The sequence below is a fragment of the Crocuta crocuta genome, unplaced genomic scaffold (genome assembly GCF_008692635.1).
Source record: "Crocuta crocuta isolate KB4526 unplaced genomic scaffold, BGI_CrCroc_1.0 scaffold143, whole genome shotgun sequence".
NCBI classification, from domain to species: Eukaryota; Metazoa; Chordata; class Mammalia; order Carnivora; family Hyaenidae; genus Crocuta; species Crocuta crocuta.
Genome location: NW_027529175.1, coordinates 8,636,654 through 8,656,470, shown reverse-complemented (window position 1 = coordinate 8,656,470; position 19,817 = coordinate 8,636,654). Strand labels below are relative to the sequence as shown.

Here is a 19,817-nt window from a genome sequence, read left to right as displayed (position 1 = left end):
GGCGGGGAGGCACCTCCTTGGGTTGTGTACTCACTCAAGCCATTTTCTCGACTAGTGCTTTTTCTTTTTTCTTTTATATTTTTTTAGTGCTTCTATTTATTTTTGAGACAGAGAGAGACTGAGCATGAGTGGGGAAAGGGCAGAGAGACAGGGAGAAAGAATCGGATGCAGGCTCCAGGCTCTGAGCTGTCAGCACAGAGCCTGATATGGGGCTTGAATTCATGGACCACCGTGAGATCATGACCCGAGCCGAAGTTGGACGCTTAGCCAACTGAGCCACCCAGACGCCCCCACCAGTGCTTTTTCTTAAAGTTTTGTCTCATCAAAATAGTTAGGAATATTCTATAACCTCCAACCTAGAAACATCACACAGGAAACCTACAGAGACAAATGTACGAATGTTCCCAAAGTAAACTCCCTCCCAACCCTCTGGCCACGTACTTTGCATCACAAATAATCATAATCAGGGTTTTTCCACCTGGAGGGATGAGCCCTCCAGGTTCCAGTTTCGTTGCCTGCTTCCATGGTGTCTTTTCTTTGTCTCTGTTTTCTCCTCTACAGGCACAGTCATCTGGGAGATGAAATGTAAACCAAAATTAGATCGAGGGAGGCTGCTCCTGACAGGGGCGGTGTGCGGGCGGAAATGAGCGCTCACCCACAGACAGGCGTGCACACACCCAAAGCACCAGACAGCAGTGGACAGAGGGCAGCCTTTCCTGAGTTCAGAGCCATTCATAGCAACCACCACGTCTAAAGCACTTCTGGGATCCGTCAAGCTATTTTTGCTCTTCTCATCACAAAACATCAGAGAAGAGCCCAGAACCAAAAAGCTCGCAGGATCATCTGCTGCACCAGCTGCAGTGCTCTGGCCACTCCGGCCCCCAGCCCCCCAACAGCAGCTTCACGGTCACGCGGGCCCGGCAGGGCGCAGGGGCAGCAAAGCCCTGGCGGGCAGAACACGGCAACAGGAGAGACGTCTACCTGGAGAGACGCCTTTGCTGTTCCCCGAGCTGCTCTCCGACGCCTGAGAGGTTTTGCTTTTTTGGTAGCTGTCTAGTGAGTTAACATTTTCATCTGAAAAATTCTTCTCCTTCTCAGGAACGGGAAAGAGAGACCCTGCAGGGCACGTCTGGCCTTTATGCAGCATTTGAAATCTGAACTGTTTAGCTTTATCCCAGCCAGCCAGTTTACAGCTGACTAAGTTTTGAGGAATGTCTCCTTTATTCCTGGAAAAAGAAAATGAGCCATGAATACAGACAAGATTCTTGAAGCTAAAATAATCAGCTACCATAAAACATAAAATTCAATCTGATGAGTGCAAGGTTGGTGCTACGACAATTCTTCTTAAAAAAATCTTTTAAAAATATTTATTTATTTATTTTTTTAAAATATTTTTATTTTATTTCTAGGATAGAGAGAGACAGTGTGAACAGGGGAGGGTCAGAGAGAGAGGGAGACACAGACTCTGAAACAGGCTCCAGGCTCTGAGCTGGCAGTCAGCACAGAGCCTGACGCGGGGCTCGAACCCACGAACCGCGAGATCATGACCTAAGCGAAAGTCGGACGCTTAACCGACTAAGCCACCCAGGCACCCCAATATTTATTTATTTTTGAGAGACAGCACGTGAGCAGAGTAGGGGGAGGGAAAGGAGGGGAAGGGCAGAGAGATTGGGAGACAGAGGGTCTGAGTGGGCTCCATGCTGTCAGCAGAGAGCTCGACATGAGGCTTGAACTCATGGACCGTGAGAACATGACCTGAACTGATGTCAGATGCTTAACCAACTGAGCCACCCAGGCGGCCCTATTCCACAGAAATTCTTAAATCACAATTTAAAACCCATTAAACATAATTTGAGTGCTAAACTTACTCTATCCAGATCACCATATTCTTACTTCCTCCTTCTTTTAATGTTCCAAAATTTGTCATTCTCGTGACTTCAATATCACCTTTGTTCTTCAGTAGAAGGGCTCCACAGAACTCATCGGCAGTCTCTTCAAAGGCAGAAGAGTCCCTGGAGAGAGCACCCAAAGAACGGCATGACTGTGGCAGGTGTCCTTAACACCCCTCCCCCCACGGCCACGCTCCTTCTAGACACACCGACCGCAGGGCCAAGTGGAGGGACGAAACACCAATCCCCCAGGGACGTGGCTACAAAAGCGCAGAGTTCCTACGACACTCAGGATTTCGGAGAAGGACAGCAAATCATCCTGAAGAAGAAAATTACAAATCCTAAACCATCTAGAAAAAAGGAAATGACACAGTGGTGACATCCTGGAGTTCCTGATTCTGGGAACACGACAGGGACCCATGTCCACCAGCAGCACGGACGCTGGGGAGGGAGCGATCAATCGTCCTCCCCTCAGGCTACCAGGAGGGTGAGAAAAGGCGCCGGGATTCACTCACCCTCCCTCATAGACCCTCTTCTTTCCTTTCATTCTGCGGACATTGCTGGGAAGCAGGTGGCTTTGCCCCTCACTGCATACCCACGCAGCTGGTCTAGACAGTAAACCTGGCATCTCCCCTCCCTGCCCGGCTGCAGCTCCGTCCACACACGAAGGGACATTCTCAACCACACGGCGCCCCCTCCTCNCTCCTTGTCCATAGCGCACACGTGCCGACAGCGCAGCTCCTCCTCCCATACCTCCCACAGCTCAGACAGCCTCACCTCTGCCCTGCGCCCTCTGCCCTCACCCCAGGCCAGGGGGCCGTGCAAGTGGTGGTGGAGGCAGAGTCCTGATCCTGGCAGACAGCCCACATCTAACATCTGCTAGCGGAGGGGCGGGAAGTATGAACGGAGAAGGGAGTCAGGAATGACTGGAGGTAGCGGGCTCACCCCACCCAGGAAAGCGGGACGGGGAAGACGGTGGGAGACACTCCAGAGGAGAGCGGAAGCTCGGTCCTGCGCTCACTAACTGGGACGGTCTTTCAGATGTTCAACTGGGCGGGCAGACAGTGGGCGTTGAGTGGGGAGCGCACGTGGGGCTAACGCTGTGGAAAGGGGTCCAGCTCGTGGAGGGAACCCACACACACAGACCCCCGATGCCCCACGCTGCCCCCAGCAGCCGCTTCTCTGGGCACAAGGAGCCCGAGTGGGGGGGACAACAGCTAAGCTCTCCGAGGGCAGGAACACGGTCTTCTCTGTCCGAGGCAGTACTCCTGGGGCCAGAATGGTGTTGGGCCCCCAGAGAGCATTCGCTGAGCTTCTGTGAAGGGCGGGACATTCATCTCTGTTACTAACTCAGGAAATGGGCACTGACTGCCCATTGGCTATGAGTTCCCTGGACCCAGTCAACTCCCTTCACCCACCACGCACCCTCTGACCCCGCACTCTGACCAGCGTCAGTGACGGAGAGGGGAATACGTCCCCCTTGCCCGTGAAGATGACTATTTGAGGCAGTCAAGGGAGAAGCCTCATGCAATCCACCTGGGATTAGACTGACCCTCCCCAAGATGAAAGTGCACCCCCAAACCTACATCTGAGTCCACCGCAGCCCAGGGGCCACTTGAGGCGGCTCCCCAGAAACTGACCACCCACAGCAGGAGCCCACTGGTGGTGCCCCCACCCATTCAACAGACACCAGGCCACGCCCACCGTGAGCCACCACTCCCCTCAAAAACACGACAAATTGATAAGCCACAGAGCATGATAAAAAGTAAATGTTTAAAGAAACCCAGACTTGGCAATAAGGATCTAGAAGTTGAAACAAATAAGTCATTCCAGTGAATACACTTGGCCCTGAGGCCTAAGACGGCAACTGATTTCTCTCTGATGGTCAGTCAGGGTCAGCACCGGCCACCATCCTCCGAGCCTCCTGTGCCCGTGGCAGCCAGGAGCCCAGTTAAATGCATTTTCAAGTATTTCTGACCAAAATGAAGAGCAGGCAAGGGGATGTTTTCACGATATGAAGGAGCCACTCTCCCCTTGTGGCACCGGGCCGGGCAGCGAGTCCCGCCTGTGTCAGGCCCGCTGCCCCCAGAGCGCCTGTGCCTCCCAGGCCTCCTGGGCTGTGAGGGGAGGGAGGGCAATGCATCTGGCTCCAGGGCCCCACAGGCGGGCCTGAGTCGTTCTCCAGCGGGAAGAAGCAGGGTCCTGCGGGGCAGGGGAGCAGACGGGGGGCACTGAGTGGCCACGGTGACAGTGACTGCTAGACAGGATGCGCAAGGCTCCCACGTGGCAGAGCCTCCCCACCCCACCCATCTCCATAGCCTTGAGCCAGGAGGCCCATCCTCCTGCGTGTCTCGTGTCGCCTGTGAACGAGCGGCACCCCCACGGCGCTGCTCCTCCCCGTCCCCACACGCGCCCCGCCCCCAGGTGCACAGACAGAGGCAGGAGCTCAGTGCACAGCAGGACCCAGGACACAAATTCCTTCCTGCGGAGAACTTGCATTCTCTGAGAGGAGAGATAAAGAGTCACTAAGGGACACGCAGAGCAAGCTCACTGGAGGTTAAGTGCTAAGGAGAGAAAGCAGCGGAGGAGGGAAGCAGGAGGGGGGAGGAGGGTAGCAGGAGGCAGGGCAGGGCACTGAGAGCTCAGGGGAGGCCCCACTGTGTGTTACACACACAAGCAGACATGGTGGGAGGTTGCTGGGGCCACGGAATGAAGGACACAGATACAAGAAATTCAATAATTCTAAGTACCCACTACATCCAGCGCATCAAAAAGATGCCAACACGTGAAAGATGAATAAAAGATATAAAAGCCCACCAAAATGTGCAAACTGCCAGTAGAAGACTAAGAGTTAAGAGGGAACCGTTAACTTGAACTTCAATCAAACACAGAGACAGCTGAAAATCTTCCAGAAGATACTCTCCCTTTAACTACCCAGCTCAGGATTTGGACAGGCTATTACTTGAGCTTGTTAAAGCCACTCTTAAACTACACGTAAACTGGGCCTCTCCCTTCCCAGAGGAGAAAGCCATTTCGTCCTCACCGCCTCTTCACTGGGGTCATGCACAGGGCTCTCCAGACGTAGCAGGACTGGCTGCTCTCCACCACCACGGCGCTGACCACGTCATGTCTTCGCGGCACATACCCTTCAGCAAGTTTCAGGGAGTCCAAGGTAAAAAAGATGCTGTCATCGAGCACCCCATTTCTCCCACAGAGGCTGGAAATGCAGACCTGTGAGCACAGTGGCAGACAGTTGTTCAGGCATGTGCTGCATGGGTCAGTGGGGGGGGCTCCAGGACCCAAAACACCTGCCGAGCCGATGGGCACCACCTCCCCTAGGCCCCACTGCAGACAAAGTCCAACCTCTCGGGGGAGCAGGGAGCCTGGTCCTGGAGAAGCAAAGCCCTGATGGCTTCGTGAGCATAGAAGGACCCCGGAGCCAAGGCCGAGGTGGCACAGCAGGAGCGTGTCGGGCGGTGCCCTCAGCGCTGGTGTCCAGGGCCCAGGCACGCCCGTCATCACAGGCAGGCTCTGGCCCCACACCCACCCCACTTGCTCCCAGCGGTCACATCGTTTTCACATTCTGCGCAACTACAGAGCCTAGAGTTTGACGAGATGAGTGAGCCAGGCAACCTCCAATTACGTCCCCGAGGAAACCAGTGCTCCCGGCAGGGAACCGGGGGGGGGGAGGGCTTTTTGGCCAAGACTGAGCCTTATTTAGCTTGACTTCCCGATGCACCCAGAAGAAGGCCAGGCTGTGGAAACGCAGGGCGACAAGGACAAGCAAGGGCGAGCACCTACCCTGTCCACGCGCTTGTACCTCAGCGGCTTCACGGAGATGGCCTCACTGGTCCACGTGCCCGGCCGGATCCAGTACTCCGCCTCCACCCAGTCTCCCTTGCAGGGCTCGAAACCTCCAAGCAGGGAAACCATGGTGCTTACTCAGTAATGCTGCCAGTTATCAACGCGTACAATTCATTCTCAGGTTACGATACGCTGACACCGCTTCTGTCCTCTCTAAGGAACCGTTTACGATCTTAGTTCTCATCTAGGTTTACCCAGCTGAACGGAGCGGACGACGTTACATGCGACCTTCCGACCTTTCCACAGCCTTACCCCCTCTTGCCTGTGAGGACACAGCTGGGAAATGAGGGAGGGCTGTGGCCATCCTGGTCTGGCCCGTCTCAGGGCCTCATCTGGTTTCAAGTATTCCCCACATGCTTCCTAAGTATTAGTAACGATTGCCACAAAATCAGCTGAACAGCAAATTTCACACCTCCAGCTTCTAGGCCGGGTAGGCACATGTGTGGTGGATGGGTTCTCTAGGAGGTGGGCACTGCTGCGTGCCAGCTCTTTCCAGAAACAGTGTGAGTACCCTCCCCCTCAGGTACACACAGGGTACTTGGTGACAGAGTGGAGTGTTCTCAGACCCAAGAGCTGGGGAGCCCTCAGGGCCCCTGCCAGACCCCGGCCGTGCCAGGGAGCTGTGCTGCGGCCTGCAGGGTGCAGGGTGCAGGGTGCCACTGGGCCACCACTGGCAGGGTGGCTGGGAATGCTGGGAAACTGGAGGTTCAGCGACGGGCTGGGAATTAACCTCCCTGAGGTAAAACAGGAGGAGTCGGAACAGGTTTGCTGTGATGCATGGTGTAAAACTACCACTTATTAGAAACTTTTTTATTATTTTGCAACAAATACTTTTCAAAATATTTTATTTTTTTTAAGTTGGATCGAGAGTCACACCCTCTACCGACTGAGGCACCCATAAATACTTTTGACAGCAATCAGTTCGAAAAACAAAAGTGCATAATTTAAAACTGAGTTTGTTTCTCAAGAAAGCTAGTGATAAATACCTAAGTTGGGAATCTTTAATCAAAATACTGAATATATGTGGAACCAAAAATCTTCAGCTTTTGAAGCCTTTTGTAAATTGCAGTTGCTGAAAGTACAGCTTGAGGCAGCAGGGGTGGCTCAGTTCAGCACCTAACTCTTGATTCCGGCTGAAGCCATGGTCCTGGGGTTGTTGGATTGAGCCCTGCACTGGGCTCCGCACTGAGCATGGAGCCTGCTTAAGATTCTTTCACCCTTTCCCTCTGCCCCTTTCCCCAGCTCACGTTCTCTTTTAGGAAGGAAGAAAGGAAAGAAGGAAGGAAGGAAGGAAGGAAGGAAGGAAGGAAGGAAGGAAGGAAGGAAAGGAAGTATAGCTTGTAAACAGGAAGACAGTGACACCGAATAGCACCAAAGGAATAGAGGAAATGAAGCAATGAGACCCCAACACAGCCTGCGTGGCATATATATAGATCAAAGCTCAAGTCTTAGGACTGGATTCAACACTACCTCAGCTTGTGTNAAAAAAAAAAAAAAAAAAAAAGTTTATTTATTTTGAGAGAGAGCAAGCACAGGTGGGGGGAAAGGGCGGAGAGAGAGGAAGGGAGAGAGAATCCCAAACAGGCTCCTCACTGCCAGCACAGAGCCTGAAATGGGGCCAGAACTCATGAACCATGAGATGATGACCTGAGCCGACATTAAGAGCTGGACACTGACCTGGAGACCCAGGCACCCAAAGCCCTTTACTTTTTTTTTTTAATATTTTTTTATTTATTTCTAGGAGAGAGAGAGACAGCGTGAGCAGGGGAGGGTCAGAGAGAGAGGGAGTCACAGACTGAAACAGGCTCCAGGCTCTGAGCTGGCAGTCAGCACAGAGCCCGACGCGGGGCTCGAACCCACGAACCGCGAGATCATGACCCAAGCGAAAGTTGGACGCTTAACCGACTAAGCCACCCAGGCGCCCCTAAAGCCCTTTACTTTTAATTGGATAATGGATCTTCTGCGATAGAATGAATAAAATTGATGAGACCTATGAATTTACAACATCCAAATTTGGTGTAACATTCAAAAAAATAGGGATGACTTATTTGATAAGATTTAGTTTATGATAATATTTGAATACCTTTGTACTTGTAAGGGCAAAAAAACCCCAAACAAACAAAAAAAACAACCCACAAAAAAATAGTACCTGTAAAAACATCTGGCCTGAGATATTTACACATTTCAACAGAAAAAACCCTGTACTTGGGAATGCAAACTGGCACAGCCACTCTGGAAAACAGTATGGAGATTCCTCAAAAAATTAAAAATAGACCTACCCTACGACTCAGAATGTGCACTACTAGATAATTACCCAAGGGATACAGATGTGCTATTTCAAAGGGGCACATGCACACCAATGTTTATAGCAGAGCTACCAACTACAGCCAACGTACGTAAAGAGCTCAAATGTCTATCGACAGGCGAATGGATAGAGATGTGGTGCACACACAATGGAGTATTACTCGGCGATCGAAAAGAATGAAATCTTGCCATTTGCAACCACACGGATGGAACTGGAAGGTATTTATGCTAAGTGAAATTAGTCAGTCAGAAAAAGACAAATATATAACTTCACTCATATATGGAATTTAAGATACAGAATAGATGAACGTAAGGGAAGGAGAAAAAAACAATATAAAAAGAGAGAGAGGGGGACAAAACATAAGAGACTCTTAAATATGGAAACCAAACAGAGGGTTGCTGGAGGGGTACTGGGAGGGGGGATGGGCTAAATGGGTTAGGGGCATTAGGAATCTACTCCTGAAATCATATGTTGCACTTAATTTATAGATATAAATTAAGAAAAAAATGAATTATTAAAAAAAAGAAAAAAACCCTGGACTTCTATCTTACATTTAGCAGGATTTGTTCTGAGCTTACTAATATTTCCTCAATTAAAAATGCCTACCGGGGGGCGCCTAGGTGGCTTAGTCGGTTAAGCGTCCGACTTTCGCTTAGGTCATGATCTCGCGGTTCGTGGGTTCGAGCCCCGCGTCAGGCTCTGTGCTGACTGCCAGCTCAGAGCCTGGAGCCTATTTCAGAGTCTGTATCTCCCTCTCTCTCTGACCCTCCCCTGCTCACGCTGTCTCTCTCTCTCTCTCTCTCCCCTAGAAATAAATAAAAATATTTATAAAAAAAAATAAAAATAAATAAATAAATAAAAATGCCTACTGGGAGAGCTAATCAGAGCTAATTCAGTTTCACATTCATCAACCATAAAGTACTGTTTTGAAGAAGATTCCAGACCACTGTATGAAAGAATGAGATTAGGATACTGAAAAATTCTTTAGAATACCAGTGACATGGGACGCCTGGGTGGCTTAGTTGGTTAAGCGTCCGACTTTCGCTTGGGTCATGATCTCGCAGTTCGTGGGTTCGAGCCCCGCATCGGGCTCTGTGCTGACTGCCAGCTCAGAGCCTGGAGCCTGTTTCAGTCTGTGACTCCCTCTCTCTGACCCTCCCCTGCTCACGCTCTCTCTCTCCTAGAAATAATAAATTTAAAAAAAAAATTAAAAAAAAAAAAAGAATACCAGTGACATCGTATTAGAAACACTGAGAAACTAAGATATTATGTACCAAGACTATAATGATAAATGAATATTAAATTATTTTAATAGACCCAAATATTTTTTCTAAAAAAAATTTCAGTTTTGCAATTTCCAAATCATGCTACTTTAAAGGTCCACCATTATAATAAAATCAATCTGTTAATCGTAATTATTTAAAAAATAATTTAATTTTAATTAATTTTAACACCCCTTTCCAGGGCTCACCTGTGTACCAATCTTGACCCTAACTTATCTGGTCACCCTGGCTATAGCTCTGGCCACTGGAGAGGAACATGGCCACCGTCACAACGTGAGGCAGAGGTGTAATCCTACTAATTTCGCTCCACTCTCTTCTGCCAACTGGTGGGTGCTGGCTGATCCCAACCTGAAGCTAGAGGGCCAGGCTGGGCAGTCCATACTGGGCAGGACTGGGGGCAGAGTGGGGCAGATGCAGAAAGCCATCCAAGACTGTGCAATTCCAAAGGATAGAGAACTCTGGCCAAGGGAGAGGGTGTCAGAGGGCTGTGTGTCGACCCAGGAAGAAGGGGCCAGCTGTTGGGTGAGGTTTTCAGACAGAAAATCTGAGGACTTCATGGAGGCTGGCAGAGGAAGGGCAGCCCCAGGGAGGCCCATGGTCACTACAGAGCACCCTGGTGCAGGGCACAGCACCCTGTGCGACGTGCGGCATCAGGTTCTCGGGCCTAGGGAAAGGTCTCAGAAGGGATCCACAGGACTCGATCTTTGTCTCAGAAGTGGGTCCGTAAACCAGTTTAACGTGAAAATAAAGAAATAACCTGACTTATGACGCAGGCTGAGAGCTTGGACCACACTGGTTATACGGACATGCAGGTGCCATTAGGCTGTTCCAAGCTTACGCGGAAATAAAGAGGAAAGACACAGGTCCACCGCACAGACGTTAGCCCCACTCTTAGCCCAGCAGTGATCCCCACCAAGGGCCATTCTGTCCCCCAGGGGCCACGTGGCAGCCATGTATGCAGACGTTCTGGGTTGTCATAGCCCGGAGTTGGGATGGCAGTTACTACCATCTAGTGGGCAGAGGTCAGGGATGCTGCTAAACACATCCCATAAGTCATAGGGCGGTCACAACCGAGGGACCAGCCTCAAATGTCACAGGACAGAGCATGAGAAAGCCTGCTTTAGGCTGAATGCTTAGCTCCCTTTCTGCCTTGGCCAAAGGGGTTAAGGATTCAATGGCTACTCATGTGAAAAACAGCTTGAGCCCTGCTACTGATGCTAAGAATTCCCATGAGAAGGGAATAGGGCACCTGGCTGGCTCAATGGGCAGAGCATGTGACTCTTGATCTTGGGTTTGTGAGTTTGAGTCCCATGCAGAGGGCAGAGTTTACGTTAAAAAAAAAAAAAGTAAACAAAATAAAAAGAGTTCCCATAAGTGTTATTTGTGGGCCTACATGTGAAATGTATCCACAAACCTGGGCGGACGGCCACACTACCTCTGTGGTCAGAGAGTGTGGGAAGCAGTGATCCTGAGACCCCCACCTCCCACCTTCACTGTCCCATATTCACAGTCACTCACACCTCTCCCCAGTGACACCCCTTCCTGAAACAGTCAGATCTTGCTCACCTCCTATGCTCAAAATACCGTACACAACTGAACCGACTCGCTCAGGTTGCCTTGGAAGGTTTGGGGCACAACCCGTGCTTCACCCGGACCCTGCCCACAGAGGCCGCGGTCTGCTCTGCACGCAGGGAGGCCGGGCCTCCCCGTGCCCCGGGGGAAATCCCAGGCTGGTCCCCCTCCCACCGGAGCAGATCCTACAAGCGGCACCAGGCCGGGAGAGGGCCTTCTGCGATCTGCTGAGTGACGGTCAGGAAAGAGATGGCACGTCCTGACTGTCCCGTGGGCGAACAGAACCTCCAGCCCAGTCCCTCCTCCTCTTACCTTCTGATCAGAACTCGCGTGGCAGCCTGCCTCCTGCTCTTGTGAACAGAGCCGCGCGTGCCCACTGGGGCGCTGCCAACCGCCGTGCCCGTACTGCACCAACCCAGAGGTAAGGAGCCATGAGCCAGCACGCGGCCCGCAGCCTCGCTGTCTGGCCTTTTCCAGAAGAGGTCTGCGACCTCTGCTTTGGACTCCCGTGACCTTTCTTCACATCATGTTTTCTCTCAAGACTGTTCTTCTTGCTAAGTATGGTGGGTCATCAGCTATTTGCACTCCCTGAGCGTGACTCTCTCGGCTCAAGAAGACAGGAGACTGGGCGAGGAAATCCCTGCACCTAGGCCTCTGGGGCCAGTCCTCATGGTGAACTACTTCTGCACCTTCCAGCAATATCTGCAGCATGAACCGTGTCCCAGCCTGGGAGTGACTTCCTGTTGGCATAGTTGCAGGGACCTAGGGATTTCCTTTGGAGCTGAGCAACTGTAGGATCAGTTTTCCCAGAATTGTGAGTTTCTCTGACAGAACAGAGATTTTAAAATCCCAGCCACCTAACAATTTTATTCTGGAAACTCCCAGGGTTAGCAACAAAGGTCAGAGTCCTGGCTTTTACACCCAAGAAAAGCAGACCAGCAAGCTGCTCAGTGGGGTGGCCTCATCGCCCTCCTGCACTGGGCTCCCTGGCAGCCACGGTGGGAGAGAATTCCGGCTCCTCCCCAGGTCTCCACGCGTGGCTGGCAGGGCAGGCGGCTGGAGGGCAGCTCAAGCAGCAGCCCCTTACTCCCCGGGGCAGCTTTGCCAATTCCAATGCCAAGGCGTGTACGGGTCTGCATCTCCTTGGGAGACAGCAGGTACACAATAAATGGTGTTGAGTCAAACTCAAAAATGGCAATAACAAATGATTCATTTAGATATAAAAATAAAGTTTGAGATCAACTAAAAAAAATGATATATGCCTGTGGAAAAATACAACGTTATCTCCAAGCCCTATGTGAAAACATCTGAAGTATGGGGCGCCTGGGTGGCTCAGTCGGTTAAGCGTCCGACTTCGGCTCAGGTCATGATCTCATGGTTCGTGGGTTCGAGCCCTGTGTCGGGCTCTGTGCTGACAGCTTAGAGCCTGGAGCCTGTTTCAGATTCTGTGCCTCCCTCTCTCTCTGACCCTCCTCTGCTCACGCTGTCTCTGTCTCTCAGAAATAAATAGAACATTTAAAAAAATTAAAAAAAATCTGAAGTGCTGTAAAAACACCAGTCCCCTTAGGCGTCTGTAACACTGCTGACTTACACTAGGAACAATGCTAATGTGAAAGGAACAATTACTCAGAAGTTAGTGACTCCATTCAACAAATGACACAAAACAAATCACAACAGTCTACACCATCTACACCACTTGAAGCCAATGCCTGGTGAACCCATTCTAATCCAAAACTCTCTCAACAAACAAGGCATGCTCAAATTTGACTTTTTCAATGTGTATAGCCATCACAAATCTAAGTCATAAAATTAAAAAACCCCCCATAAAACCTAACCTTAAATTTAAGTAGAAACCCATCTGGCACACCTTCACAAACACTCTCCAGAGAGAAGTATGTGGTCTGACTGATGTAGCCAGCGCCTTCCATCAGCGATGTCACACAGCCAATCAGCACTCGGGGGCTGGAGTCTGACAGCCCTCTGCCATGGTTTTTGCTGTCATCTTCCCATTTATCGGAGACAGCTTCCACCTGTAAGACAAACAAACCATTATTCAAACCATAAGGAGACTACAAGAGAAGCAAACTAGAGGCCAGCATTTCTTATGACTATAGATATTAAAAACGCTCAACCAAATATCAGCAAATCAGACATGGCAGTGTTTTAAAAGGGTTACACACCACAATCAAGGTGGGTTTATTCAGAATGCAAACATGGTTCAACGTATCAATCAACACAATATACCTCACGTTAGATAGAACAAAGGAAAAAACATGAAAACGTCAGTTGTGTAGAGAAGGCATTTGATAAAACATCCTTTCACGAGAGAACACTCAAACCAGGAACATAAGGAGACTTCCTCAACATGATAAAGCTCATGTATGAAAAACCCACAACTAACATCACACCCAGTGATGGCAAGACTAAAAGCTTTATCCCTAGGATAAGGAACTAGGCAAGGATTTTACTACCTCAGTTTAAAAAAAGTGTTGAAGTCATAGCCAGAACAACTGGGCAAGAAAACTAAAAGGCATCCTAACTAGACAGGAAAAAGTAAAAACATTTGTTTACATATGGCATGATCTTATATGTAGAAACTACTAAACATTTCACAAAAGGTCTGTTACAGCTAATAACCAAATTCAGCAAACTTGTAAGCACAGAAAATCAACGTACAAAAATCAGTTGTATTTGTATGCACTTGTAATGAACATTCCATAAAAGGAAATTAAGAAAATTCCATGGGGCACCTGGGTGGCTCAGTGAGTTAAGTGTCCAACTTTGGCTCAAGTCATGATCTCATGGTTCATGAGCTGGAGCCCCATATCGGCCTCTGTGTTGACAGCTCGGAGCATGGAGCCTGCTTCGGCTTCTATGTCTCCCTGTTTCTCTGCCCCTCCCCCGCTTGTGCTCGCTCTCAGGCGCTCTCACTCTCTCTCAAAAATAAATATTTTAAAAATTAAAAAAAAGATGAGTGTACAAAGTGTAGTCTATACATACAATGGAGTATTATCCAGCCATTAACAGGAATGAAATTCTGATACGTTACATGGATAAACCTCGAAAATATTATGCAAAGTCTGATGATGCAAACACAAAAGGACAACAATCACATGACTCCACTTAGAGGAGATACCTAGAAGGGTTAAATGCATAGAGACAGAAAAGAGAATAGTGAATTATCGTTTTAGGGATGATGAAAAAGGGAAAATAGTGGTCATGGGTGAACAATAACGTGAACACGCTTAATGTCACTGGATTGTGCACCTAAACACGGTTAAGATGGTAAATTTTATATATATTTTACCACAATAAAACCTACATAAAAATATGCAAAGAAATTCCACATCTTTCATGAAATCATTAAATACTACCTAATGTTGCTATATCGAACAAAGGTGTAAGCGTATTGTTCAAGTGAGTCAGGAATCTACCGATGAGCTAAGAACAGAAACCAAGAGGAACACTGGGCCTGAGGAAATAAAGCACGGCAGGAGTGTATGCAATTTTTTTGGTAGCACTGTAGGCCAGAGCAATCTACTAGAACTTTCTGTGATGACAGAGAGGTTTTCATGGTTGTGCTGCCCAATGTGGTAGCCACCAGCTGCATTTAGCACTTGAAATATGTGGCTAGTGAAGCTGAGGAATTAATTTTAAATTTTATTTACTCTCAATAAATCAAAATTTCAATTTAAATAGCCACACGATTGGTGCTATCATATTGAATAGTGTAATTCTAGAATTTGATATTTAAATGTACTACTTTTAAGATTTAAGATAATATTAAGCAGGGGCGCCTGGGTGGCTTAGTCGGTTAAGCGTCCGACTTTCGCTTAGGTCATGATCTCGCGGTTCGTGGGTTCGAGCCCCGCGTCGGGCTCTGTGCTGACTGCCAGCTCAGAGCCTGGAGCCTGTTTCAGTCTGTGACTCCCTCTCTCTCTGACCCTCCCCTGCTCACGCTCTCTCTCTCTCTAGAAATAAAAAAAAAAAAAAAAAAAAAAACTTAAAAAAAAAAATTTAAGATAATATTAAGCACTACGACACCATTTACTAACCATAATTATAATCAACTACATCTTAACCATTTAAAAAATATATATATTTAAAGCATATTTATTATTGAATTTGAAAGGGGAGGGCAGAGAGAGAATCCCAAGGTGGCTCCACACCATCAGTGCAGAGCCTGATGCTGGGCTTGAACTCATGAACCATGAGATCATGACCTGAGCCAAAACCAAGAGTTGGACACTTAACTGACTGAGCTACCTATGCACCCCTCAACCTTTTTAAAAAGGAGTTGAGCTCAGTAAGTCCTCCAGCTACCAAATTAGGTAACAAAAAGTTCTGGGTGCTCAGGTAGCTCACTCGGTTGGGCATCTGACTGGTTCAGGTCATCATCTCCCAGTTGGTGGGTTCAAGCCCCACATCGGGCTCTGTGCTGACAGGTCAGAGCCCAGAGCCTGGAGCCTGCTTCAGATTCTGTGTCTTCCCACCTTCTCTGCTCTTCCTCCACGCATGTTCTTTCTCTCAAAAATAAATATTAAAAAAATCAATAGCTTTCCTACATAGAAAGAAAAACATTAATTTAAAACTACAAAGCAAAATTATATTGATAATGAAATGAAACAACATTTTCAGACATAAACAAGAAATTTGCAGAACCTAAATAAAGAAAGCTACTGAGCAGTAAAAAGAACATACAGAGGGGCGCCTGGATGGCTTAGTCGGTTAAGCGTCCGACTTTCGCTTAGGTCATGATCTCGCGGTTCGTGGGTTCGAGCCCCGCGTCGGGCTCTGTGCTGACTGCCAGCTCAGAGCCTGGAGCCTGTTTCAGTCTGTGACTCCCCCTCTCTCTGACCCTCCCCTGCTCACGCTGTCTCTCTCTTTCTCCTAGAAATAAATAAAACATTAAAAAAAAAAAATTAAAAAAAAAAAAGAACATACAGAAAGGCTTAAATAATTGGACAAATTGTAGTTGCATAAACCTATATATGATATCACTTAGCCTAAATGAATGCACAATGTCAGTGCTATCCAAAGTGAATCTGAGCCGAGTAGGAGAAACAGAATGACTCTAATGTTAATCCAGAATAATCAGAGAGTGGGAGATTTCCAGAGAGTAGGAGGGAAACCAGCCTACCGACCAGGGATGAGACAGTGTCACAGAGGCCCACGGACAGGCATCAGGACTAAGAGGGTCCTGTGCACACGGGGCTCTCATGTATGATAAAGAAACGTTCCTAATCAGAAGGAAAAAGAAGTGGGATGACTGCTCAGCTACTGGTAAAGAAATATATGGTTCCCTCCTTCAGTCTTACGGCAAATAAATTCTAGGCAGATTAAATATTTAAATGTCAATAAACAATTTTCAGAGAAAACCAGAGTGCATATTTATAAGCGGAATAAGCCTAAGGATCCTTACAGAAGCAAAAGCCACAGAGAAAAGATAGACATATTTAAGTACATAAAATGAAACTTCATGAAACAAAATCAAAAGAGAACCTTGGGGGAAATATCTGCAACACTTTCATATAATAGTTTTCTTTAAAAAGTTCTATTTTCCCAATAAGACAAGGATTTCTACTCTTACCACTTTTATTTGACAGAGTGCTGGAAGTCCTAAGCCACAGCAATTAGACAACATAAAGAAATAAAAGCATCCAAACTGGTAAGAACACCTAAAACTCACAATTCACAGATGACATGACACTATACGTAGGAAACCCTAAAGATCCCACCAAACAGTTACTAAATTAGATACACGAACTTAGTAAAGTTGCAGGATACAAGTCAGGATACAGAATTCTGTTGTATTCCTATATACATAATAACGAAGCAGCAGAAACTGAAATTAAGAAAACAATCTCATTTACAACTGTACCAAAACCAATAAAATATCTAAGAATAAACTTAGAGAGAGAGAGAGATGAAAGACCTGTACCCTGAAAACTATAAAACACTGATCACAGAAACTCAAGATGACAAAGAAATGGAAAGACATTCCATGCTCATGGGATAGAAGAAAAAATACTGTCAAAAACGTCTATACCACCCAAAGCAATCCACACATTTAATGCAATCTCTATCAAAATACCAACATTTTTTGTAGTACTAGAACAAACAATCCTAAAATTTATTTGGAACCACAAAAAACCCTGAATAGCCAAAGCAATCTTGAAAAAGCGAAACAAAACTGGAGATCTCACAATCCCAGATTTCAACTGATATTACAAAGTGAGAGTAATCAAAACAGTATGGTACTGGCATAAACACAGACACGTATATAGATAAATGGAAAAGAATAAAAAAGTCAGAAATAAACCCGCAATTACATGATCAGTTAATCTTTGAAAAGGGATGAATAAATATACAATGGCAAAAAGACAGTCTAGTCTCTTCAGGAAATAGTGCTGGGAAAATCAAACAGCTATATGCAGAAGAATGAAATGGGACCTCTCTCTGACACCATACACAAAAATAAACTCAAAATGGATCAAAGACCTAAATGTGAGACCTGAAACCATAAAAATCCTTGAAGACAGCAGAGGCAAGAAATTTCTCAGACATTGGCCATTGCAACACTTTTCTAGACATGTCTCTTGAGGGAAGGGAATTAAAAGCAAAAATAAACTGTTGAGACTACATCAAAATAAAAAGCTTCTTCACAGCTAAGGAAACAATCAGCAAAACAAAAAGGCAACAGATGGAATGAGAAGACATTTGCAAATGACGTATCAGATAAAGGGGTAGTATCCAAAACACATAAAGAACTTACACAACACGCAAAAAATGAATAACCCAATTAAAAATCAGCTGATGACACAAAAAGACATTTCCCCAGAGAAGACATGTAGATGGCCAACAGACACTTGAAAAGATGCTCAACATCACTCATCATCAGGGAAATACAAATAGAAACTAAGGAGATAACCATCTCACACCTATCAGAATGGCTAAAATCAACAACATAAGAAACAAAAGGTGTTGGCAAGGCTGTGGAGAAATGAGAACCTTCTTGCACTGTTGGTGGGAATGGTGTGGCCACTGTAGAAAAGTGTGAAGGTTCCTCAAGAAATTAAAAATAGAAATTACCCCAGAATCCAGTAATCGCACTACTGGGTATTTACCCCCAAAATACAAATATGCTAATTGAAAGGGATACATGTACCCCCCCTATCTTTATAGCAGCATTAGGTACACTAGCCAAATTATGGAAAGAGCCCAAGTGTCCACTGGCTGATGAACGTATAAAGTGTACTAAATATATACAGTGAAATATTACTCAGCTATAAAAAAAATGCAATCTTGCCATTTGCAACAACATGGGTAGAGATACAGTATAATGGTAAATGAAAAAAGTCACTTAGGGAAAAACAAATACAATATGATTTCACTCATACGCGGAATTTAAGAAACAAAACAAATGAGCAAACGGGAAAAAGAAGAGACAAGCCAATATATAAGATCCGAAACTACATAGGAAAAACTGATGGTTACCAGATGGGTTGTGGGGGGTGAAATAGGTGATGGGAATTAAAGTTTAAAAAATTAAATAAAAGTGGAAATGACACTTGACAAAGAAATTTTGAACCCTAGTTCTCTGCTAAAGGAATAGCAAGCCATGGGGAGCGGGAGAGATGAAGAATGCACAGGATGACAAGGTGAGATCATGCCTGAAAAAGAAGTGATGCAGAAAATTCTGCCCAGGGAAAAAGTTCTTGATTATTTTAAAAGCTTATGGCTTTGTGGTAATGGTTGCAAAACTGTGAATATATTAAAACACTGAATTGTATACTTTAAACGGGTGAACGGTATGATGTTAATTATATCTCAATAAAACTCTTACCGAAAAGAAAAACAGGCTCTCATATCCTTACATAGAAACCTTAATTTAAAGAAGTTGAATCCAACAAAATGGGATAAAGAACATAAAAATAACTCTTAGAAAAAATGTGAAAAATTAATCTCTTTTAAGGCTTAAATTCAGATAAAAATTATGAGGTCACTTTTCACTTATTAGATTGGCAAAGATTTCATAGACTGATAACATCCACATCCTTGACAACTCTGAGTAACAGGCAGTCTCATTCTGCTCCTGTGAGTATAAATTAATTTGTATGTTACTGGACGATAATCTGATAACCACTGACATGCTGGGTGTGCATGTCCTTTGACTAACAATTCCACTTCTAAGCATTATAGCACAAAAATACCAGTTTTAAATGAAAAAAAATTAATAACACTCTACTAATTATATTTGCTAATTGGATAACAAAGGGTCTGCTGTTTCCACCATCTTGGAGCCTGTGGAGGCCTGCTGGGAAGAGGATTCTGAAAATGACAAGCACGTCTGGAAGGCTGTGGTCTGAAGCCATTTTTGCTGGCGGTAAGCAGAGTCTCTGGAACCTGAAAGAGCACGTAACGCTTCTTAAAACTGAAGGTGTTTGTGCTCCAGATGAAATGGATTTCTATCTAGGCAAGAGACGTGCTAATGTGTACAAAGCAGAGAACAATACAGTGACTCCTGGTGGCAAATCAAACAAACCAGCTCAGAGTAACCTGGGGAAAAGTAACTCGTCCTCACAGAAACAGTGGCATGGCTCTTGCCAAATTCTGCTGAAGACACTGGGCACAAAATCCATGTGATGTTGTACTCCTGGAGGATTTAAAATAACTAGAAAGTAGGGGCGCCTGGTTGGCTTAGTCGGTTAAGCGTCCGACTTTCGCTTAGGTCATGATCTCGCGGTTTGTGGGTTCGAGCCCCGCGTCGGGCTCTGTGCTGACTGCCAGCTCAGAGCCTGGAGCCTGTTTCAGAGTCTGTGTCTCCCTCTCTCTCTGACCCTCCCCTGCTCACACTGTCTCTCTCTATCCTAGAAATAAAAAATAATAATAATAATAATAAAA

General features: G+C 46.5%; 1 protein-coding gene across 1 annotated transcript in view; it reads right to left on the bottom strand.

Annotated features, from left to right (window-relative positions):
* The window catches only part of MOV10L1 (Mov10 like RNA helicase 1), a 72,470-nt gene that overhangs the window by 49,787 nt on the left and 2,866 nt on the right, over positions 1-19,817 (bottom strand). Inside the window, exons 3-8 of the mRNA XM_077758052.1 lie at positions 12,781-12,943; positions 5,691-5,803; positions 4,933-5,120; positions 1,869-2,012; positions 982-1,226; positions 442-571 (exon numbers count right to left, since the gene is read on the bottom strand). Coding sequence (XP_077614178.1) covers positions 442-571; positions 982-1,226; positions 1,869-2,012; positions 4,933-5,120; positions 5,691-5,803; positions 12,781-12,943 — 983 coding nt within the window. The remainder of the gene's footprint in view (positions 1-441; positions 572-981; positions 1,227-1,868; positions 2,013-4,932; positions 5,121-5,690; positions 5,804-12,780; positions 12,944-19,817) is intronic.